This window comes from Phocoena sinus, chromosome 18, assembly GCF_008692025.1.
Source record: "Phocoena sinus isolate mPhoSin1 chromosome 18, mPhoSin1.pri, whole genome shotgun sequence".
NCBI lineage: Eukaryota > Metazoa > Chordata > Mammalia > Artiodactyla > Phocoenidae > Phocoena > Phocoena sinus.
The window spans coordinates 20,427,266-20,452,711 of NC_045780.1; the positions used below are offsets into that span (position 1 = coordinate 20,427,266).

The 25,446-nt window shown below is 41.8% G+C and overlaps 1 protein-coding gene across 3 annotated transcripts in view; it reads right to left on the minus strand.

Moving 5' to 3' along the window:
- Positions 1-667: 667 nt before the first annotated feature.
- LRCH1 (leucine rich repeats and calponin homology domain containing 1) overlaps positions 668-25,446 on the minus strand; it is a 188,449-nt gene continuing 163,670 nt past the window's right edge. For 2 of the 3 annotated variants that reach the window (XM_032611020.1, XM_032611022.1), the window contains exons 17-19: positions 22,604-22,741; positions 19,821-19,898; positions 668-3,084 (exon numbers count right to left, since the gene is read on the minus strand). In XM_032611020.1, coding sequence (XP_032466911.1) covers positions 2,974-3,084; positions 19,821-19,898; positions 22,604-22,741 — 327 coding nt within the window. In that variant the 3' untranslated portion in view covers positions 668-2,973. Of the gene's footprint in view, positions 3,085-10,439; positions 11,096-19,820; positions 19,899-22,603; positions 22,742-25,446 lie in introns of those variants that run through there. The other variant, XM_032611023.1, reaches the window with a different exon arrangement.

Consider the following 25,446-nt stretch of genomic DNA (forward strand, 5'->3'; position numbering starts at 1 on the left):
ACGAGAAGGCAGAAACGACACGTCATGGTTTTCCCTTGAATTCCTCAAAGCAGCTGCTCTTCTACCAGAGGTGGGCGAGACATGCGGGGAAAATGGTAACACCGACCCGGATTTATGGGAGGTATAATCAGGAAGCCACTTTACTCCCTGAGGGTCAGATTCCACAGGAGACAGTTGAGAGAGAGGACCAGACCCTGGGGTTTCACAACATGTGCCACAGAACCTTCAGGTTTCCTTGAACACACTTCTGGAGCCACCACCCGAGGGACAGGTGGAGACACCTGATGTACACCTGGACTCCACCACGGCAACTGATGGGTACGTCAGTCAGAAGATGGTTTGTACAAATTCAAAGTTTTAATGGCTGTTAAATCATAAAAGGAAGGGTATTTGCACCGTGCACATTGTGTTCACTTAGGGTGCTGTCAGCCGGCCACACGCATCTTATTGCACATATGAACAATGGACGAAGATCTCGAAGACGTCTTAGCCATACGAGGACTGCATTTCGAAGAAAAAAAAGCCATTTTACAAAATACTGAAGCCATTCATATTATACAGCCAACCGCAAGAAAATACTGAAATCAATATCAAAAGAAATATTTTAATTTTGAAAAAGAAAATCTCTCAAAACAAGGATTACAGAGCTTCATGTTGCCATATATACATGTAAAAAAAAAAAAAAAAATTTCAGGACCCTGCATTCTCAATGCCCATCAAGGTGCAGTCATCTAAATTCCTATTTCTATAATCAACCTCTGGCTGTCGCTTACACTGAACACGCTCTTCGTTCAGAGTGTTTTCTTTTTTACACCATTACGCTATTGGACAAAACAGGTATTTGTGCAGTACAGGGAAATATTAAAATATATTTTAAACTCGGTTAAAGTGCAAAGTACATTTGATAGGAAGTAACTGCTAGCTGCCAATCCAAATGACTATTTTCAGTAACCCCTCCCTCCTTGCCTAGACAGGAGGGCAGCCTTGGCGTTGGCTGATGTAAGTCTGTGTTCAATTTCAATGCATACTGTCCTCCTGGTGTCTTTTCTTTTGTGTTCGCCTTTATATTTGGCTTATAATTTGTGGCTGCTGCAAGTCTGTGTTCAATTTCAATGCATACTGTCCTCCTGGTGTCTTTTCTTTTGTGTTCGCCTTTATATTTGGCTTATAATTTGTGGCTGCTGCAAGTCTGTGTTCAATTTCAATGCATACTGTCCTCCTGGTGTCTTTTCTTTTGTGTTCGCCTTTATATTTGGCTTATAACTTGTGGCTGCTGCTCTAAAAACTCACAATGGCTTTTCACAGAGGTGACGATGCAGTCAGCATTCGCAAGATGTTGAAAGACGAATTACTGGGCTGTCTGTAACTGCAGGGCGAGTGCACACGCACGTAACTGCCTAAAATAGGTCGTGTGTCTGTGAAGTCTTATGTGACTCTCTCAGACCAACACGGACCCCTTTCCTTAGCTGGATTTTCTCTAGTCATTGCTTTCTCTGAACTTGCTCCCTCCTGGGCCACTCAGCCTCACAAACGCTACTTACTTCACCTTCTCCTGAGCCCACCTTGCTCTTGCATGCAACTACTCCACCGCTTTACTGACTCACTCCCGCGGTTTCACGCCAGAGGCTGTGAATCTTGCCGTGTCTGACGGACTACGTTGAAAGCCACCAACTAAGCTGCAATAAAATAAGCACGTCTACATCTCAGAATAGTTTCCTCTTTTAAAACGGGCAGCTGCAAAAAGTGCTGGTCTCCTGATCCAAGTCCTATATACCTTCAGTTAATTCTTGACCACTCTCCACCGAAGCGGCCCTTAAAAAACTTCTTGGTTAAACGATAACCTTTTTCTCATCTCCACTTTCCTATACCACTTCCTTATTATCTACCTTTGGTGCTACACTTTTAATTACCCAAGTTACAGTGCAAAATTACACTACAAGACACATGACGCCAACACTTGTTACTTCTTCATGTTAAAACGTGAATGTTTTGTGAATAGCAAAGTAAGTATGAACCCAAAAAATTAACTGTTCACATTTTATCTTCAAGTTTAATATGTCTTTTTTTTTTTTCCATCACAGCTATTTACAAACAACTTTGGGGTGCTCTCTTGATTTCTGTCAGTTCATTATATCAGGGGACAACAGGGCTGCTGGAATGTAGGAAGCTGGATGGAATGCAGAAAATATAAATAAGACCAATGTTCCAGAAACCAAAGTATAAATAACGCCTCCCCCAGAAAATAGTTCTTGTCACAGAAGCACCTGCTTCTTGCTTAATTTTTTTTTTTTTTGAGTCATATACACCAGAAAACATGACTATGGAGACCTAGAACTACTTGCACACCGAAGAGGATAGAAAATAACTCAATATTTATAATATTAAAATAAAGTGTTTAACCACAAAAAAGCAGTAATAAAATAGTTTCCTAATTTACAATTTGCATCCAAAGGATGAATAACAACTCACTAATAAATAATATTTATATAAATATTTTGTATGTCGAAAATAGTTTTTTTAAAAGGCAATGGTCTCAAGAAACTTCTTGAAAAATTTGGTGGCAAAAAACCTGACTGCAAGTTCCCCTCCCCACCCCCCCCAAAATACACATTGCGTTTGGTTTTAATAAAACAAATGCATCTTGCTGCAAAACGGCTGTGCTTGGTGTTTTGGTAATGGCAGTGGGTGAGCATGGAAGGGATGAAGGAGGTTGTAGAAGGCATTGATGAGCTGCTTGGTCCTTCACAACCAGCTCCCTCACGGGATTTTAGGCAAATACCTGTCAGGTCTTAATGTCAGAGTCAGTTATGAAAGGTAGAAAATCTTCTTTTGTGTCCTCCCGTCAATTCAACTAGAGTCGGGGAACTGACAAGCAGTGAGTGGGAGGTTGGAGGGGGCAGGTGCTGAGAGGAGAGTTTAGGATCTCTGACCGTAAAAACGTCTGAGCCACGACCCAAAGGAGAGGAGCTGGTCTCATGTGAATAGAGCTTTTGTTACAGTTACATCTAGCAATGCTTGAACGGTGATGCCCACTTTGACCAGGCCTTTCTCTTCAAGGATGTGATGGGGCAGACACAGTTTTTCCTAAAAGGAAGAAGAACAAAGCATTGATTTTTAGATGACTGGAATCTAATTACAACATCTCGAGATACCACTGACAGGAGTTAAGTCGAGCTCTGAAGTATGTCTATCTAATCACTTCAGACTGTGCTCTCTCCCTAGCTTTCAACACATTTTGCAAAGACCTTTTCTGTGTTTGCAAAGAAAACAATGATTTTCCACAAGTGAGGGTTGTCCTAGGAAGACTTCCAATCATCCTGAAATGTGCAAAAGAGCTAAACATTTTTTAAAAACCTTGACACTAAATAAGTGAGCTACATACCATCAGCTGGAAACCACCCACCAAGAACATATTAGCTTATATTCTTATACAGCAAAATTTCACATAGCCTCTCACACATTTTAAAGGAACTTGAGTACTCATTTATGCAGACCACACACCATTCTACTGACCATAAATCTTGACTTAGTTCATTTTATTTCCTGTGATCTCTGGAATGGAGGCATGCTTTCTTCACAGTTTATGAACAGCCTTGTAAATAAGTAATTTTAACCACAGCGTTTAAGAGCCTCCCTTTTAAGACTCTTTTATAAAACTGTCAAAGACACAAATATCCTGCTACCTTCTCATACTGTATTTTTGCTCTTGGGAAATGTCCAGCACATACTACTCAAGGAAGATAACCAAGGCGGCTCACTCCCTGTGTGTGGTACCCTGCATGCTCAACCACCAGTTTACAAAAGAGCAAAAACAAATAATTTTACACTTTTGTCATTTGACCCCGGTCTGATACCATACAAGGGAATCTCCTTCCAGAGTGTGTCTCCTTGGCTGGGAAACAACTCCACAGCAAACACTCCCTCTCATCTACCCAAAGATGGTGTGTTTTCCACAGTCCAATAACCACTGGTCTTAAGGACAGTTGAAATTGGGAGCTGCGTCAAGCCCCAGGCGGTGGACACAGTGTTTAACATGAAGCCAATCAGGTCTCGGATCAGCACTGCTTCCTTGCAGTTCTCTTGCTGGAGGAATCAGGTATTCCGGCTGCGCCAATGCAGGACTCTCCACTAAGTGCCCCAGATGCGGGTACTGTGCTCTTAAAAAGGTCATCCAAAGACACATCGTGACATCTCCAAGAACCTGTCCCACAACCTCGAAATGCTGGTGGGCTCCACGCTTGCAGTCTTACCATCCCCCATCCCTCCCACTTCCCTAACTTATGGTAAATTCAGAGTATCTCAGACTCTGACTCCAGGCCTTGAGAAATGGCCACTTGTCAATATAAAACAGCCGATTCTTTACGATACAATTTTAACAATTATTTCAAGTGGCTGCTGTGTGTCAAATAGGATTATCTTGTCATCAGTGGGGTGTCGAGGGGAGGCAACTTTACGCTGCTTGCCAACTTAGCAGCCAAACGTCAGCCTGAGTTGTGAACAGGGCACTAGGCCAGGATGGACGGTGCTTCCTCCTCCTGCCGCAGCCAGAGGTCAGTGTGTACCCTTTGCTGACACCTCCTGCTTGCCATGGGCTTGTGAAATCAGCTGAATTTCACTTCATTGGTAAGGCTGGTCCCACGGGGGCAGCGATATATTTTCCTCATTCTTATGGCTTCCACAGCACGCCAGTAGGATATTATAAATGGCTGCTAATTATGGTTAAGTTCCTGGTACAAGGTATTACTTGGGGGGAAAAAAAAATGTCTTCACTTTATACCATATGCTAAAATCAATCTGATATGAGTTGAAGAGTTAAATGTTAAAAAACGTCCACAACATTCCTTCCCAATAAAATATAGATACGTATTTAATATTTTCTCTGGTAGATGGATGGGGATGAAAAAGTGATCTAAAAATCACAAAGGAAAAGATAAAAACAATTGATCACCTGAAAGTATACAGCTTCTGTGTGCCAAAAAAAAAAAAAAAAATTAAACGATAAACAACAAACTGTAAAAAAAAATTATTTGCGTCAAATTACAAAGGGTTTTATATTGACACATAAGAGCTCAACAAATCGGTGAGAAAAACACTGAGATCAATCATGCAGCACGACTGGGCGAGGAACGTGAATAGAAATTTTAGAGCAATAGATTTGCCCAAGGCATTCTGAACAAGACATTTTGCTTCTTGACCTGTGTTCCCCTATGTTTAGTCACAAACGTTCCTGAATTCTACAACTAAAATTTGCACAAAGCCTAATCTCTGTGCAACATGGCTTTGAGGGGGCTATCCTGAGTCCTGCTTGAGCTGTGACATGTCTCCACTGATGAGTGGTGGGGCCGGTGGTCTGCAGAGTTGAGTTTCCATGCTCGAGGTCATGCTTGGGAAGGGCTGGGGCTCCAGAGAAACAAGGATGGGAAGATACTGAGGCCTCAGCCTCCTGCTGACAGGACGTTGGAGGTGTCACACACCGAGTCAGCTTAAGGTCATCCCCTCTCCCAGGCATTTCTCACCTCCCTGGTCTCCTCATTGCTAAACCAGGTGCAGAGTTCAAACTTCTCCCTTCCACCCTTACAGCTGGTGACAAGGAGTAAATAAAAGACATAAAAAGGTATCCCTTGCATCCTTTCTGGCTTTCTCTTTTAATTCAGACGTCCTAAGAAGCCCTGAGGTGCCCTCAGATTACATTATAGGGTTGGAGGTACCTACGAAGACTAGCGTCAGATCATAGAAACCTTATGAAAACATGGCAGCTGTGGTTGTTCTATCACAGGACTGGGAGGGAGACTGATGGGAATCATGACTTCAGATGCTGGTTGACAAGACAAGCAAGGGGAGCCTGCCAGAAATGCGGAGGGGCTTTGAGGATGGCCAGAAGGCCACCTCCAGCACACTAGTCCTGTCGCTGCATATCCCATGGGGGAGGGGATCCCTGAAGTGAGCTACAAGTTGTGATGGGGAAGGAACTGCTGTGGATCTATAGCTTGATGGGAAATGACAGAGAAGGGTCACCTCACCTTGTATATAATGGATCTAAAGGAGAGAGGTGAATATTTACACTGAGTTTAAATGCATCAGTTTCATTGTTAGAGGACATGAGTGGCTTTCATTGAGAATGCAGCAGCAGACTGCTCTAGGATACCCATGAGCTCCTTTTGCTGTGTTTCTTCTTAAAGCACAGAACAGAATCATAAAGCAGTATCCTGCATAAAAATATTCTGAGCCCCCTCTGAAGGACTCGTCCTGTCCTTCGCATTGTTTCTCCAACGGCGGAAACAAATATTCACTCTTATGCCCTCACCCACCCCTCTTCTGAGCCACAACAAGCAGGGTTGGAAAAGGCAGGTAAGCCATAAAGACTAAATTCCAACTTTGCAAGACTTCTGGGGGCGCCTCCTACAGGCCTGGCACCAATGCTATGGATTTGCATTGGCTTTTTCTTTATGACTACTCTGCGAGGTAGATACAAGATTTCTACTTTGCAGAGGAGAAAACTGAGATGTAGAGAGTTTAACTTTGCTCAAGTCACACAACAGGTAAGTACTGCAACCAGGATTTGAACTTGTGTCTCATCTTACAGCTGGGGCCCCTTCCATGACATCATGCTGCTTCCCGTAAGGTCCTTGATGACCAACCAGCGAGCAGGTCCTGTCTGTGCCCGGGAGATAGGAAGAGGCCCCTGGCCCCTCGGAGTCCTCTCCAGGCCAGTCCCACCAAATTCAGCGTCAGGTGGGCATCAGAGAACCCTCAGCTCGGGGAAGGGCGTTAGCTCTGTCACTCAGCTCATTTGGTTTCTCTTCGCAGTGAGGGTCAGACGTCTTGTTCCGGCGGCAAATGCCTCATGGGAGTAGGCAGATCGCCATCACCGCCTGGCTCTCCTTTTTCTATAGTTTCTTACGCTCCCCAGCAGTCACAGGCCTCCTGCCAGGCCACCGCTAGACAAAATGAAGTCACCCATGCAGCACTTTTCATGTTGTTCAGTCTGCTTCTAAAATGTAAAGTCCTGGCACTAACTGATTGAACCTTAAAACAAAACTGTCTGCATCATTTTCATGTAAGAGAACTTCAGTTCCTGCTTTGCCGTGTGAGGGTTCCGAGGGGCAGCTTCTTCCGATGTGAAATGCAGACCATGTCAACCTCTTCCAGACAGAGAGGATTTCTTGTCACTCTTCATTTGATTCTCTGCTTTCCAGCCGTGCTACTTTCTAGTCCTTCTTTCTAGAACATTTATTCTCTACACACAACTACCCCTTCTCTCACCTCCCTAATCCATACACCCTTCACCTGGCTATTCCTACATATCTTTAAGGCCTCAGTGCAAACATCACGGTTCTAGGAAGGCTTCAAAGATCACCCACTCCCATCAGGGTTGGGCCCCCCCTGTCCACGTGTTTCATATACAGAATCTTGTATCTGACCTATCACAGGACCTTATCACATTGAATTCTTCTTTATTTGTCCACTAGATCCACTACACAGGGTCCAAAAACCTGCAAGCCAATCCAGCCCATAGCCTGTTTTTGTAAATAAAGTTTTATTGAGACACATTTACGAGTGTCTGTGGCTACTTTCACACTATAGCAGCTGAGCTGGGTAGTCCTAACAGAGATGGTATGGCCCCCAAAGCCGAAAATATTTACTGGCACTTTACAGAAGAAGTTTGCTGACTCCTGATTTTTGAAGACAGGGTCACGTGTCATGGTCACCTTTTTATCCCCAAGATGGGGTCTTGTACAAAGGGTGCTCATTCAATATGTGAGGAATGAATGAATGAACACAATCATAAACAAAATCCAGTGAAAAAGCAAGGAACTGGACCCTCACAGTCTTAAGGAGAAAAGCGTACATTCTATTATATATACCTGATAGTTTATTGAGAACTAATTTCAAAATCTGAAGCCTCATTTTAAAAACCTAATCTCCTGAAAGAAAATCACATTAAAATATTTTTCACCTCATCCGGAACCACTTTCAAGCTCCTGAAATTTTAATCTACTGTCCATGACTTTTACCCTGTAGGTGAAACGCCCTTTTTCCTTATGACAGAGACCAGCATGGATTATAGAGAGATAACCCTAGCCACTATGCCCTAAATTTAATTTCTCACTCACAAATAACTAGTATCAGGATATCAAGTGCCTTTACTTATCTACTCATTGATGAAACTCCTACTCAGCTGTCTTGCTTTGAGCTCTGTAGGGCCCTTCCCCCCAGCACTGTTTTATATGTCTCTCCCCAAGTACAATGAGCTACATACGAACCACAAATCCATAACGAGAAGGAACTAATAGAACTTACTTAGTTGTCACCTATTTTGGCAATCCTGACACGGAGTAGCAAGTTACTACCAATTGGAAGAACTGGAGAAGGAGAACTTTCTATTTCAAATAGATCTTTCTATTTCAAAAAGAATATGTAAATAAATGCTTGGTAATTTTTATCAGGCATTGTAAGTACTGAAAAAAAAGGTCTTCCTTGTGAGAGGAAGATTTAGTATGCACATATAAATCACCCAACCACCTCTCAGATGACAGGTGGGTTGGCCGAGTGTCCCTAGTCACCTGGCAATGGCAGGCATCATACTAGCCTATGAGTCGGTGTGTGAGTACCTTGGGGAAGAACCATGGGGAGGCTTAATAATATTCTGAATAGAAATGAGTAGCCATGGACAAGACAGTTCGTTCCAAGCTTTGCCTAAAGGGCTAAACTAACTGTGCTCTGCTTGTTACCAGACTACTTGATGAAAAAATACCACCTAACAGATCCCCAGAGGAGCAACGCGTTAGGGTACAGATACACTAATGACATGAGAGGTGAAGGTGCATCTAAAAAATACTTTGGATGCCAGAACTGAAATATGAACACGGCCAAAGAACTATGTCAAGTCAGCGCTGAAAATTAAATCTGATCTCCCAGGATTGCGCTCCTCAGTTTTCATTGACAGAATTTTCTTTCAGGCGGTCACCCGGTAAGTCATCTCTCTTCTTCCCCTGTGCCCCCCACCCACTTCAAGAAGAAAAATCCAAACAGCGGGGCAGAAGTGCTGAGCGCGACTCTGGATACACACAAATTAACGTACTGATGGGCCCATAAAAACCTGGATCTGTCACCCAACATGTGTTTATTAAGCAACTTATGGCTCAGGGCGCTCATCAGACATCGTACAAAGGGATTTTATTGTGTTACAGACTGAAGAGTACAAGATAGCACCAAAGGCAATTCAGTACATCTGCGGGTTACTTATTACACAACTGACGTTAGATAACTTCCGCATACTCTGTATTTCACCAATCAACCCAAAATCAGGAGGGAAAAGCTCAGTGAACTCAAGATATTATCATGTAAAGAATGTCTCCTGTTAGAAAATCTCATCTGATTTACCAACAAAGGATCTTTATAAATATATTCTTCTAACTATGTGACCTTTCCACATCCTCAAGTCCCCTGGATTCATGGAAATGTTCAGAAAAATAAAATTATCTTCTTAGTAGCCATCTAGAAAGACTGTTTCCATGTGAGTAAACTAGAAATTTATCTTGAGGAAGTGAACTCCATCATCCCCCCCCCACCACCAATTTAAGAAACAATATTTGGCAACCAGAGGTAAACAGAAGCACAGGGGAGTCTGTCTTCACCTTGGAGCAGGGCCGTCTCATATTATAAGACGACATCCCAGAACCAGGAATATCTTGTCCTAGATAAGATTCTAATGTCTTTTTTCTTTAATTGCAAACTGATCACATTGCTCCGAAAGCAGATATAGTTATTAATATATAATCCTTTAAGCTTACTTAAACATAAAAGCAGGTTGCTAATGTCACTGGAAATCAAAGGTTAAATGGAAATTTCAAGTCACCGAAGAAACTACATTCTTCTAAAATAAGAGCAATCTTATTGGTTCCTGTCATAGTAACCCCAGCCCTAGGCCCAAGAATGTTCCATGACTCACGGCTTTATTTGAAAATAAATACTGTCAAATCCATCACATTCTAGACCTGAAGTTATGATGTGATGTAGCAAAAAAAAAAAAAGCGAAATGACCCATTACATTATTTAAAAATAGAAACCCTTTTTGGAAAATGCTTTTCTAAGAGCCTCGGTCAGAGTAGACCAAACAAGGAATAAGTAGAACTACGCAGAAAGAGTGGTGTGCCGTGGATCCTCCAGGGGGCACTCTGACTGCGCCGGACCCTTCCTCCCCAGCGCCCTTCTGCACAGCCCTGTCTCAGGCAGCAGGGCAGAGGGGCTCACTCAGGGTGGAAGTGGGGGGTCACCCTCCCTGGTGCCCTTCACAGCTCCTGCTGCAGGAAGCAGGGAGGAAGCCAGCTGGCTGGCCAGCCAAGGAGTCATTCTCCAGATGGTATTTTTCAACTTGGTCAACAGCAGCATTATTAAAGATTGTTATAGACCAAACTGGACCCCCAATGCTGGCTTTCTGTCTTCCCTCTACAGTTAAATCGCCCAATCCTGAATTAGGAGTCGACTTAAATACTGACCCAATGGCAAGATTTTCATACGCTAAATCCCCTCTGCTCCTGTTCTGGAACCTTCTTCGGCTCTACCCAAGGCAGCAAAGCTCACTGGGAGAGAGAAGAGGCACTGCAGAGCACTGCTGCTGGCACTATGGGGATGAGGAGGCAAGAGGTATGGATACACTCTGTCCTCACTGTTTCTCAGCAAGTGAGAGAAACTATCTAATGGGAGCTGCTTTCTACAAAGTTTGTGCTTCTGGAAAATCTGATGTGGAAATGTTCGGCTTCTAAACTCCAGAGATTACTGAAGAGATGACAGGGATGGAAGTTTGCAAGGCAAAGGCCCAGAGGGAGGAAGGACCCTGTCATGGAGCAGGGCGACAGAGCAGAGTGTAGGGATGCACACGCGGGCATTACGCAGACAGAACATTCCAGCGGTAAGTGATATATATCAGCACTACAAAGAGAATATGGACAAGACAGAAGCTTATAAGGTCCCTGGAGCGGAGGGCAGAAGTTGGTTGTGGGGCTTTCTCCCCGAGTGCCAGCAGAGTGTCAACAGTCTTTCGAATGTGACGAAAATCCAACTGCAGGATGTCATACGGAGAGCAGAGGTCAGCCTATTCCGAGGGCAGCCATCAGAACAGAAAGAGACAGTGCATACAATTAAAAATACACAGAACAACGGCTGAAAAGAAGCACACATTTTTAGTTACTAGCAAATGGCAAGAGTAACCCCTTATTTCAAGCAGGTAAAACCCATTCCACCACAGATTGTTTAATTAATTACAAAAAGCAGCATACCCAACACAGTCTATGCAAATAGGACAGAGAAATTCCTCAGCCAGAATCTCACTATCGAGGAATAGGAGGTTCTGTAATTTATACATCCTTCTGGTATTCAAACAGTTCTAATATTTAAGTGGTATCAAGAGTCAGCAATGGCATAAGAATGAGAGCTTTGCACCTGGGACATTGAGGTCTTCACTACACAAAAGGGAAAAACACAGACTTCAAAATTTAATCCCCACCTTTCCTCACCATTCTCTTAGTGCATTTTTTACCCTGGTCTATGAAGACTGAAGATAAAGTATTTCTCTCCGAAAGGTAATACATGCGCCTAATTTGTTTTCCTTTTAGGATTATTGAGAAACTCTGGGGAATGCTAGTTTTAATCATGTGCCTACATGTGCCCAAAAACTACATTAAATTTCACATTTTTACACCTGGACATAAACCAAAAGTTTAAAAGAGGCTTCTTAGATCTGCAGTTAGAATAAAAGTACATTCCTGCATAGAGGAGTTGTGTACATTTCTTCACCACCGAACAGGTATGTGTAGGGGGAGGGGCGGGGAGAACAGGCCTCCGCGTTTTGTCTACTTGACAGTCACCACGTAAGGAGGCAGAATTCCTACTTTATCAACTAAACGCACAAATAAGATAGTCCTATGAGTTGACCTCTGGATGCCTACTGCTATCAGGAAGCAAATGGTTTTCTGATACCCTGAATTCCTGAACCAGAAATGACCGCAGCTTCAAATTAAAAATGATTATAATTGCTATGTCAGTATGTACCAAAGTTCTGGCTTTGTTTCCAAATTAAACAAGGATTGAAAATATCTGTGATATATTTCATAAATGCAGCTTTATGTCCAAATTAGGCAAAGCATTTAAAATATATATACATATTATATATTTTATAATATACTTTGCAACAATATTGCCCTTTGTTTTAGCATCACTGCTAAGCAGATGCAAATCACAGAGCAACTGAAAGATGATTCTAAGATAGAGATTCTGTCTTGCACGTATCTTCTGCAGTTAGCTTGATGCCCTCTGGTAAAGAGGGATAATCAATGTAAGTGCGTTGAATAAGATTATAAACCTCCTAATCTTAAGTTATGAAGGTAGAGATCCTCTTAACAAAAGATTTTTTTTTAAGGATATTAATAAATCATGTTATATCTATTCAGACTGTGCATCTTTTCTCAGCGCATTTAGAGGAATCGAGCTACCATTGTTATTTTCTCAAGAATTAAAACAGCTACACATAGAATGGATTTCACTGTGACAGAGATGCTGATCAGGAATTAACAGATGGGGAAACATCTAAGAGGAGTTTTCTATTGCAATGGTGTGCTTAATCAGTGAACTCTGAGCAAAACAGACAGAAGACAGAAGGTACGTGCACACTAAAATGTGACTGTCACAAAGTGGTATTTCCACGTTAAAAGCAAATCATTTTATCTCCAGGATATATTTCAATACATTTTGCGGAACCCTACGGAAAATGTCTGGTCTGCTCCCCAGCAACTCCATCAAACAACTAAGAATTAGATTGTCTGCAGTTTCCAGTGTATCTATTCAGAAGTACACTTCTTGCGTGGGTAGGCAACACAGACCATTCTTCTCAAGCTGGGAATAATTTCATGATGCCCACAGATTCTGGGCTTTATTCAGATTAAAGTGGGTAAAGCTTAGACTCACAGTCTACAGCGGGTGGTTTAAATTAAATCACGATCTCTGAAGAAAAAAGTATGGGTCTAAGATTGGCTGGGAGGCAAAATCTGAAGCATCACCATGCGTGGAGTGTGGGCTACTCTCTGATTCTACCCCCCGTCACACGGCCCATGGCCGTCAGATCAGTCCCTCAAGGACGCTATGATGGGAAGCCAGGGCTGAAGTTGCCAGGGGAACCTGGGAGTTTTCTGACCCTTGTGCTTTCCAAATTTCAGTCTTAATAAGAGGGACTTACAGATTATGCTTTATTTTTTTCTTACAATTAAAGTAGGAAAACACTAAAAAGGAAGGAAATTTAAAGAGGCCAAATTTCACCATGTATTTACAGAGCATTAGTAATTATTGCAAGGCGTTTAAAAAACATAGTTAATACACTCAGAGTCCTGAGAGGCGACTGCAGGCGCTAATTCCCGTGACAGTGAACAGAAATCACAATCGCCAGAAGTTAACTGATTCTCATACAAGTCAACACAAGAGTGTGTGACTAAGATTACTATTAGAGATTAACTCAGGTTCCCCAAACACTACAGATAGAAACAAAAATGTATACAGATCTATCAAAAGGTCTAATTTACAGGCATTCTGAGTAAAATACAGACTAAATTCTAAGAAATTTAGAATATATTGTTTATTTAAATTTGATTTTGAAAGGCAGTATGCTTATAAATATTGTTTATTTAATTTTGAAAGGCAGTATGCTTACAAAGTATTTTTAATCTAAAATGTCATAGCACAAGAATGTTGATGGTCATTCTGAAAATGTAAAGTCCTAACTGACAAGGTATAATTTGGCAGAGAGAGGAGCAAGGTAGGAAAAGGTTTCCAGAGTTTTCTCCAGATATATAAAAACTAATCACCAATTTTATGCACTTAGTAACTCTAATATCAGTAAGCTAATTCATCTAGAAATGCAATTTCAAGGTCTTTGAAGATGCTGCTTCGAGAAAGTATTTGTTCTCAACCATGTACCAATGTCAGACCACTGACCGGAAGTGGCTCTACCACCAGGAGACACACAGGGGGAAAGGATTCTTACATGAATGGTGATACACACCTACTAACCATTGGAGATGACTGGTTTTACAAGCTAGAGACTGGCTCTTCTTAATGCATTAGGGATTTTAAAATTTACATTAATAAAATAATAACTTGGTGTCAATCTGTACCTCTGATCATCCAACCTCGGAAGTAACCAATGTAAATGGAAACTTAAAATAAATCTTGTAATAAGAATCTCACCATCCCCCAGAAGTGTTTATTAGTTATGACTTAAACTGATATTAAAGTCATTGATTTGGGGGAAAAAAGAGACATAAGGTTCAAAGAGGTGAAGGAATTCGTATCTCCTATTCTCAAGATTAAAACAAACAAACAAAAAAGGTAGCTTCAATTTACAGAACATCTTTCAATTTAAAACTTCAGATCATTTACATAAACTGTCCTAAACCCTTACAACAGGTATAAAGTAGGAAAAGCTTTGCAATTACTTTCAAAAATAGTATCTCCTTATAAAAGTCAACAAAATACAAATATGAAAGGCACTGAAAAGAAGACTCAGCCATAATTCCACCTGTATCAATGCAATCATCGTTAGCATCTCAGTGTACTTTAGGATTTTATTTTTAACTCCATCTGGCAGATGCAGAGGCTGGACACCAAGGGACCTGTCCTTGTAGATACAGAAGGAAAACCTTCCACCTCCCACAGTCTAGTGAGGACCCCTGGCCTCTGTGCTATCCAGCAGGCAAGAGCCCTGTACAAGCTGATGGAGGTGCTGCCCTGACCCTCCTCCCAATTCCTCTCTGGAGACAGTAATGAACAGGAGAGGCTGGGCAGCTAGAAAACAAGGTGCATTTCTATTCCATGTCTCTTCCTCCTCTAAACAGCGCAGGTCTGTTAAATTAAGGACCTTGCTCCTTACAGAGGTTGAAGGTCAAGGCTACTTATTTAACATCAAGTGGACAGACCGAGACCAGCGGGTCTCCCCTCAGAAAGGGACCAGGGCATCTTCCCTCAGACAGAGACCAGGGAGCCTCCTTTCAGACAGAGACGTCAGTGTCTCCCCTCAGACAGGGACCAGGGCAATTTCTCTCAGAAGAATACCAGGCTGTCTCCTCTGAGAGGGAGAGACCAGGGGATCTCCCTTTAGAAAAAGACCAGAGTGTCTTCCCCTCCAAAAAAATCAAAAAATAAAATCAAGGTGAAATACTTCCCCGGTGAGTAAAAAATATATCTATTTTCTAATACTTTCGATGCTTCACAAATGAGAGATTTCTCTCGACCTGAGACAATACTAGTAAGAGCCCTAAAACAGCCCTAAATTTGGATCAAACTGGAGACCCCCAGTAGCCAATTGTGAATCCTCAACATCAAGATCAGGGGCCAGGAATGACCAAGCTGACTCAGAAAAGGCAAAGGAAGCCTCAGTATGTCCGCAAATAGCCTCATGACCCCAAGGCTTAATTGAAGTCAGATTCCTGGGTGATACAAAGAGTATATAGTGAAGAATTTGGAAGCCCGCCAAGGGTAAGCCTGTGTTCAAGATCAAGCTGACACACTTGCACCGGAGGTCAGAGACAGCTGCACAGTCTGACCACCGACATCAACACTACAAGGGGCCATGGGATGGTGCCAGCAACATCACCTGACCCCCAGATTTTCCAAGGGTGCCTTGAGGCACGTCGAGTAAGTTTCCTGCCTCAGAGGAGCTGATGGGGGAAAGCGATCATGGCGCTGCGGGATGGAGCTGAGCGTCCATGGGCTCTCAGCTCAAAGAAACCTGAAGGGTCTAGTGATTTTCAAACTATAATTAGCAACAGGACACTTTTCCCCCAAAGGAACTCTTAACTGGAAAGCCGATACATGCCACACGGGCAAAGGAGAAACTGCTGTGGCTGAATCAAGGGGGTGGGAGTGACATGCAGCCCCGGCTTGGCTTCCGAAAGAATCAAGGGGCTCTGGAGAATGTGGCTTAATCCACTGCTTAAGTCCAACACCTGCAGTTTGCAGAGCAGGGAACTCGGACGCAGAGAGCCCCTGCGTGTGCCGGAAAGAAGGCAGGCGCTGGACGCGGACGGACCGGGGTTCGAACGCCGGCTCTGCTGCCTCCCAACTGCGGGCGTGAGCTTAGGAAATTGTGTAATGTCTCTGGGCCTCGTTTTCCTCAGAGCCTGGTAATAAAATATTGGCCTCCGAGCCTCAACCTTGAGCATTTGAGAAGATGATACAGCTGCAAGAAGCTCCCGGCGAGTGGTTCACGGCTCCGGGCTTTAATAGGCTTGCCTCAGGGCACATAACCAGTTAACAGCACAGGTGCGGCTAATTCACCCCAAACCCCGTGTCCCGCGCTCTGCTCACAGATCCTCCGCACTCGCCCTCACGCCTCTCCTTCCAGGTGGTAGTCACTCAATCTGTCCCAGTAGTTGAAGAACTGGCCCCAAACAGGAAAACAAAATCAAAAACAAAAAACCCCAAGGCACTGGAAATGGGCAGCAGAAGTGACCCAGGCTGAAATAACTACCTGAAGAGATATTAACTCTGCCACCGGAAAAGGAACTTGCTGGGGCCGGGGCGGGGTGGGGGGTGGCATTTCCGATTTGTTTTTCAGCATCTGCCCTTGGTATTCTCATCAGCAAACCTCTACCTCTTCCCAGGATCCCTCACAGATGACAGCAAATACGCCTGCTGTCGCCCTAACAGAATTTCTCCAGAAACCCAACGCCGACTTCTTTCTGTGATGTCAACTCCTTTCTATAGGTGGCGTTGACTGCCAAGTCCTGTCTGTGCCCCTGGACTAAGAAAGGTATAGATGTAGCCTCATCCAAATGTCAGGAATAACAGACAGAGGTCTAGAGTCGCCGTATCCATCTACTCTTGGTGCCTACTCCGACCTTCTGCAAATAAACTAGGGCGCTTACACTGTGTGCAGTTCTGAATGCACCCAATTCGAAGAAGCCACATTTATAGGGAAGCCACTCCACCGGGCACACAATAAAATGCTTCATGAACCTTGACCACCCCTAAGGCAGGTACCTGGGATTGGGTGCCTGGGGACTTCTAGAGAAAATATAATAAAAACTATAACAACTGGAACAATTTTAAAATCGCTTCCTTCCTATCGTATTAATTTATATGTCATCATTTGCTCAGTGACCACATTCCACCCAGATGAACCTGATAAAACTGAGTAAGCTGCCAACCCTGACTTTGGGTTGTAGTTTCAAACTGTGATTCTGTTACAAAGGGCAACAAACTCGGGCTGAGAGCACAGCTGCGACTTCTCAGGCTCTACAGGATGATTTATCATTGTCAGTTAGCTATTTAGCTTAAAATAATACAGAATTCCAGATCTCCGTGACTTATCGGTCTGTGTATGTAGATAAGTTAGGGATGGAGAAGAAAGCAGGGCAAGCTTGCAAATTAGGAGGAATTCACTAAGCTGCCGGGAAATCAGTGAGTATTTTGTTACCCAAATATTAAGCTTGAAGCAAAAAAAGAAAATGTAACGTTAAAGGTCCTCCGCTTTTAAGTGCCAGGCTTTTAAAATGTCTGACTGCAAGGGGAGAGTTCCTGCAACTAGAATTGCAATGTGCCACATATATACTCAAATCATCAACCATCTTAAGCAGTGGAAGAAAGGGTTATTTCCACCCCTCCCCCAACTTAGTATCGCTTTCCTAGATGAAAACATTTCCTCATTTCCAACAATTTATGACTCATTTATTCCAAGAGATGAAAGCACGTTCCTTTGAGTATATATAGCAAGTTTTGCCAGCTGCACTCCAATTGCAATTTCTGGTTTTCCACTAGAATATTCCTCCCTTCCTTTAACATATCTCATTAAAGAAGTTCAACTGCTAACCAACGAACAGATTTTTTCTAGTAACAATGAACTTAATGTAACTCTAGTCACCAGTAAGATGCTACTGGATTATCCATCAGGATGGATATAGATGTACACACAATCACACACATACACAATGCAAACTTGAAAATCACCTCAAATCTTAAAAATCGTTTCAAAAATAGCCTTAGTGATCTATTTCTTACTAAGCATAGTTAAGTTGGAACACTGGCAAAAAAGATGATTTACTTCTTGTAATTCAATTGTCTCCGGAATGATCAGTTGCCTATTAGTGCCAGGGGCATAATTCAGATATTATGATAAAATTTTCTCTGCATTTTGATGCTAATTTAATTTCCTTTGCCTCACTTTAGAAGGAAATCATAATCACCAATCTTTACTCACAATAAATGGTTAAGGGCATTTCCACGTCATTTTGTGTCATCGTAAGCCAAGAAAAATGATGAGTTTTAAAATATCACAGGGGATTGGTCCTAACTCAGCGTTTTTGAGTAGACACAAATAATTTACAATCTGAAACTTGGTGTGATCATTTTGATTCACACACACTTATTAACCCATGACAGAATCAAATCATTAAAAATGGTAGGCGCATGAGAATTTCACAAACACCTGAAGCCAAGAAATGTACGGGCAATAGTAAAATGCATACATACAATACAGACACACAGATTAACATTGCTGAAAGACATGTGGATTGATCATAAAGACATTTAGTACCTTATATAAAGATTATACTCTATTTAAAAACGAATTTGAAAGCTTCTTTTAATTGGTACAGTTTTGACTTAAAGATGTTTTAATAAATCTCTCCTTTTCCTCAAATAAGATTAGAAGCCCTCTCACCTTCAAATGTCACCAAGCTGAAAAATAGGAAGGAAGGAAGGAAGGAACGAAGGGAGAGAGGGAGGGAGGGAGGGAGGGAGGGAGGGAGGGAGGGAGGGGGAAAAAGCCTTACTCAATTCCAATAACTAACTCCTATCAATTAGTAGAACTACATGAGAATGTAATTCCTTCATATACTCAAAAACAGTATCTCATGATAGAGTTTGTAGTTACTTTATTCCTGGAACATTAGAAAAGACAGAAGAAAATTTTAAGAAATGTAGTTTCTGTCTATTTCCCTTTATCACAATGATGAAAAGCTTGTCAACTTATCCCCAAATTCTGAGTGAACTGTCTTTTATCTCCCTAAGAAATCATTTTATGTTACTGATAGGAAAGTCGTCAGAAGACCCAAATCAGCTATCTTATCTGGCTGAGGCTAAGGCTGGGGCTTAGCTTGGGAGAAAGAAAAAGTAGCAAATCATCGCCGGGCTGGCTACAAGGAATTGCCAATTGGGTCTACAGTGGACTAAAGGGGAAAATGTAAATACAAACAGTTAACAAACTATAAAGCAACACACAAACATTGTTATTATGAATGGTTGTGATTAATGATAATAGTAACAATAATTATAATATTTTCAATGCTTATTATTTTGAACTACATACCCCAAACCTACAAGGAGTGCAAATCAACAAATCAGTGGTCAGCTACAGGTCTACTGTGCTTAAGAGCTTTGGATAGGGAAAAATCATTACTCATTACCTCCAAAATTCTACCCTATGTAACCCACAGAAGGCTCACTGAAGCTTCAGCAATTTCTGCTCTTTGAGAAGAGAATCAAGCCAGCTAAATTTTTTTTTTAATTTGGAATTTTGTATTTATTTCAAAACCTTAAAAAAATTATATTCCCCTTTTCTTCAGAATTGACCATACCATTTTAAGCCATTTTAATTTCACTGCAATAGAGTAATTTAAACTAAAATTTTATATAACTTACTCAACATTATTCCTCAAGAAAGATTGAGATGAAAAAGGATGGACACAGGTGTATATCTATTCAATAGGTTCAAACACATATATTAAGTAAAATCTTTACTCAAACATAGTTACTGGAACTAAGTTTGACGTTACCTCTGGTACTCCTAATTTTCGGCATGCTTCCAGAAAGTTTTCCACGTTTCTTCTGCATTTGGCCATGCTAAGTTTAGGCTATGAATGCAAATATTCAGAAATAAAGAATTACTAAGAGAAATACTTGTAATAACAGGTTAAATTTTAAACTTTCTAAATGGCAGAAGTACTACACGTTTACTGGGGAAAAATAATACATAAGCAAACAGAAGACAATAAAAAATTATCCAGAAACATTCACCTAAAGAGCTGTTAATATTTTGGATTATATTCTTCTAGACACTGTGTGTGTACACAGAGACGTGCATATATACACATAGATATGTGTTTATATGTAGAATTTCTGCATACATGTATATATGTATATACACGTGCAAGATTTTCTGCACATGTGAATGTAAATGTGTGGATACACACATACACACACACACACACAGTTTTTATGAGATCATACTGTTGTGTAACCTGCTTTAGTTTACTTAAAAGTACACCATAAACATCACCTTTTCCCATCAGCAAATATATTTCTATATGAAGGGTTAAATTCACCAGGCCAATGACTCTCTTTCTCGCCAAAGCAATCGGTTTTATTAGAAAGCTGGTGATGCTGCAAGGCGAGGAGATTTAGAGGCAGGGTGGGGAGCAGCCTTCTAGGTTAGAGTGAGCAACTTGTGCAAACACGGGCGTGGACAGTGTTTGTAAGGCAATGTTACACAGACTGGAGATGGAAGCGGGCTCTACCGCTACGCCGTGGCTGGGTCTGGTCAATGGGAGCTCAAGATGCTCAGAGAAGAATTTCTGAGAAGCGGACATTTAGAAACATTTCTAGAAAGGAAAACTACAATATAATAACATAAGCTAAAATACTTCACAGTTGTTAAAAGGGATATTTATGAAGAGTTTTAATGACTTGGGGAAATACTCAGGTTTTCATACATTTTAAAAACTACTAAGTAGTATATATGAGAAGCTCACAATTCAAAAAACAACTTATATGTAGAAGGAATGTTAGCAGCATAAAAGCCAAAATGTAAACAGTGGTTGTCTTTGGGTGGCGGGATAGAACATGATATATTTTCCTCCTGCATTTTTCCATTTTCTCCGATCAAGCATTATTCCCATTATATTTTCAATTAAATTTTTTTATTTGTAAAAGATAAAAGGTGACAACCAAAGAATGTAGCATTTTTTTCCTGAAGAATTGATCAAATATACAAATGTGTGTAGATAACATGATTCATAGTGTCCTCATACCTTATAACACAATAACTGTATATTTAAATTGGAGGCTGAGGAATCGTACTTTCTTTCTTATAAGTTGGGGAAAAATACTGAATGAGAATCTGGTACACAGCTCTAACAACTTAACAGCAGTTTGGACTTTAAAACTTTTTCATATTCGATTATAGGACAGAATTTACTGCCCAAACTAAGGCAGATAAAGCAGATTTGAATCAGAAGACAAATTGTTTTGTTTTGGGGTTTTTTTCCTGTGTTTTCTGAGGCAAAAAAGTGGTCAGTCTTTTGAAGGGAAAAATATATTCAACTGTATAGAAAGAAAACTGACAGTTGAAATGCGATCATCAGCTAATTTTTCCTGCTGCCAAGAGAAAAGAAACTAAGAAAAATAATGCCACTACGATGCTTTCCTGGGCGGGGGGTGGGGCTTCATGTGAGGCTTTCACTCCACAGACTCTTCCTATGATATTTTATGAACACTGTGCCTTGAGGTTGGGGGCTCTGGCTTTTGAAAAATCTGTTCAAAAACACTAACGATCACAATGGCTTGCATTCACATTTATATCACATGTAGGCCCTCATTTCATCCTCATGGGAGCAGTTCCATGACAGAGAAGAGCCAATCAAGTTCAAGAAAGGTTGAATAGCTTTCCCAAATTCGTATGGATTATATAGATGTGGAATTGGAATCCAACCCCTACATTCTTAGCCCCTAAACTCTTCTGCTTCACCTAATAGTAAATAGTATGGATAGAGGTTTTCTCTACTTGTCTGAACCCTACGTAGGCTTCAAAGAGCAGCTTATCTTTGATTCCCCCTCCCTCATCTGAATGACCATAACATGACTCCACAGCTCTCTTCTGGATGGTAATATGGTCCATGATTATAGGAAAAGGATGCCAGTGCCTGCTTTATCTCCCCCACATGGAGACGAGGATTTTTAGGGACTAATGGCATCTAGCTCGGTCTCTTTCATCTTTCCCCAGTTTCCCTGGTATCTCCAACCTACCCCTGAGCACAGCTAGTGATCGAGGAATTGCTGAATTAATGACCAGCTGACCAACCTCTGGCCTGACAAGTTACTAATGATATTTTATACAGAATCCACATCTTTTCAGAGCTATCCTAAAATCCTCAATAATTAATAGAGGAAAGAGTTTCCATTTAGAAGAGAACTCATCAACCAAAAGAAGTTTCCCCAAAAGACTTCTCACTGTTTAAATAATTCCTTGTGAGGAATGAATCTTTGTACAGTCTTAAAGTTAGCACCCCAAGCGTTTCTTTAACGTGTTTTGCTTTATATTTGAAGTAAGTTCCTTTTCTGTCATTTACATACTTACTTTAAATATTTTCCCTTTTTACAGTGAAAATGTTCCTTCATTCAGAAATGCTATTCCTTTTCTGCTCTTCTAGTTGTTTGGGGCCCAGCACAGAGCATTTGAGGAGGGTCCTGGAGATCCCATCGGTATCTTTAACCAGCAATACTGTCCCAAAGGAGTTTGTTTGATGTAAGAGTTAGTTTCCCTTTATATGGTGTTACTTACGACTGCTGGTGAGGGGACATGGATGCTTGCAACGGATCGTGGGCGGATGTGGTTGACTAGATGGCAGAGGACGACGCCATCCATGAGGGCAGCCCCCAGGTCTTCGTGCAGGCTGACCTTGAGTCTCATCTCGATGCTCTGGGAAGGAATCAGAAGGAAGCCAATTGCTCTCAGGCAACTGAGGGTAAAATACAGTTATGGGTATTTATGAACTGAGACTTAAGTTTCATTATGGAGAAGGATAAGAACACGTGGAAAAACACTGACATGATTTCAACCTTTTCAAAAGATATTAAAATAAAAATCCCTCTGTAGAAAAAAAATTCAGTTGTGTCTAAAATTTTTAATTAGTTGAATTTTTAAAAGAGTGGGCTCCTTGGGACTTCCCTGGTGGTCCAGTGGGAAAGAATCCGCCCTCCAATGCAGGGGACGTGGGTTCGATCCCTGGTCAGGGAACTAAGATGCTACATGCCGCGGGGCAACTAAGCCCACGCACCACAACTACTGAGCTCGCGCACCTCAACTAGAGAGCCCGAGTGCCACAAACTACAGAGCCCATGTGCTCTGGACCCCACGCCACAACTAGAGAAGAGAAAACCCACACGCCACAACTAGAGAGAAGCCCATGTGACGCAACCAAAGATCCCACATGCCACAGTGAAGATCCCACGTGCCTCAACGAAGACCCGAGACAGCCAAAGAAGAAAAAACGGACTTCTTAAGTTCAACATTGCCTCAGACTTAGCAATGAAAATAGAAAAACAGACTGAGTTGAACAATAAAAGCCAAATCCATAGGGATCGTTTTGCCATGTGTAAAAATATCACATCACTATGTAGTACACCTGAAACTAAAATCATATTTTAAGTCAATTATACTTCAATAAAAAATAAATAAAATAAAATAAACAAAAATAAATTAAAAAACCAAAATCCAACTGGTTCAGACAGACTGCAAGGGGCAGAAAAGGGATTAAGAGATGCTTTTCTCTAAGACCATGTTTTAGTTCAAAAATCAATTTTTCTCCCTTTTTAAAAAATTAAACACTTTGAGATAATTATAAATTCATATGGAGTTATAAGAAGTAATACAGAGATATCTCATGTACGCTTTACCCAGTTTCCCTCTAAGGTAACAACCTTCAAAAATATATACTACAACTTCACAATCGGGACACTGGCGTTGATAGAACACGCCCATCACCACAAGGATCTCTCACAATGCTGTTTTACCAGCCACACCCACTTCCCTCCCACCCCCAGTACCTCTTTGGCCCTACTCCCCTTCTCCTCTCCTTCCAGGACCCCCATGACATGAATGTGTATCATGTGTTACACGCCCACAGGTCCCTGGGGTTCTCTGCTCATTTATTTTCAGTTTGTCTTCTCTCTGCTACTCAGATTAGGTAATCCCTGTTGTTCTTTCTTCCAGTTCACTGATTCTCTTCTCTGTTACCTCCATTCTGCTGTTGAGCCCACCCCCTGGGCTTCTTCTTTTGGATAATGTATTCTGCAGTTCTAAATTTCCATTGGTCCTTCTTTATGCCTTCTATTTCTCTGCTAAGATTTTTTTTTTGCGGTACGTGGGCCTCTCACTGTTGTGGCCTCTCCCGTTGTGGAGCACAGACTCCGGATGCGCAGGCTCAGCGTCCATGGCTCACGGGTCCAGCCGCTCCACGGCATGTGGGATCTTCCCGGACCGGGGCACGAACCCGTGTCCCCTGCATCAGCAGGCGGACTCTCAACCACTGCGCCACCAGGGAAGCCTCTGCTAAGATTTTTTATTCCTTTGCAGAGGCATTCTATTTTTTTCTTTGTTTCACCTGTGTTTGTAATTGCTTGTGGAAGTATTTCTATCATGAACAGTATAAAATCTCTGTCAGATGGTAACATCTCTGCCACAACAGTGTTGTCATCTGTTGATTATCTTTTCACATTCGTTCTGGTTCTTGGTAGAATGAGTGATTTTTTTGGTTGAAACCTGGACATTTCTGGTATTATGAGACTCCGGATCCTATTTAAACTTTCTGTTCTAGCTGGCTTTTTTGGACACGGCTCTGGCAGGGAAAGGGAGGCTACCACCTTGTTACTGCTGTGTAAATGCAGATTCCCACTTGCTGTCAGTGACTGGTGTGGGTGTGGAAATCCAGGCTCCCCATGTGGGCTCCACTGATACTATGGGAGGGGACGGGATCATTCTTAGCTCATGGGAATGAAATTCCTGGCTCCCAATGTGGCCTTCTCTGACACCATCCCAGCAGAGGTTAAAGTCTAGCTGCCTACGCCATCTTTGCAGGCATGGGTAGGGGTGGGACCACGGGTTTTCTGCAGTGTTTAGCTGGAGTAGAGCCTTTAATGTCTAAAAATTTTCTCTCTCCCTAAGCTGCCCCTTTTCTGGTCCTTTGACTAAAGTAAGCAAGCTTTCATTAGGACTTTTTTTTCTTAATTTGTATCCATTAGCATTTCCGGTTTCTAACTACTTCACCTTCAAGTCTGAGAAAGATAAAGCAAAAAAGAAATCCCACTGGACTCACCACCACTGTCATTCCTAGTCCCAAGGAGCCCAGCTAGTCTGAATTATTCTCGCCACTTTTCAGAGTGATTCTATGCTTATTTTATATATAATCACCAGGGGTTTTAGTTGTACTTAGTGGGATGAATGGGGAAAAGTACATCAACTCTATCTTCTCAGAAGCAGAAGTAGATAGATCGGTTTTTAAAACTTCAAATACAAATTTCTGCTTTACAGCAGAAGCTCCTTGTAAATGGATAACAGCGTAAGCAAGGATGCCTTTATTGGGAGATCTGCAATAAGTGAAGCACTTGAAAATCAGTGCATGTAAC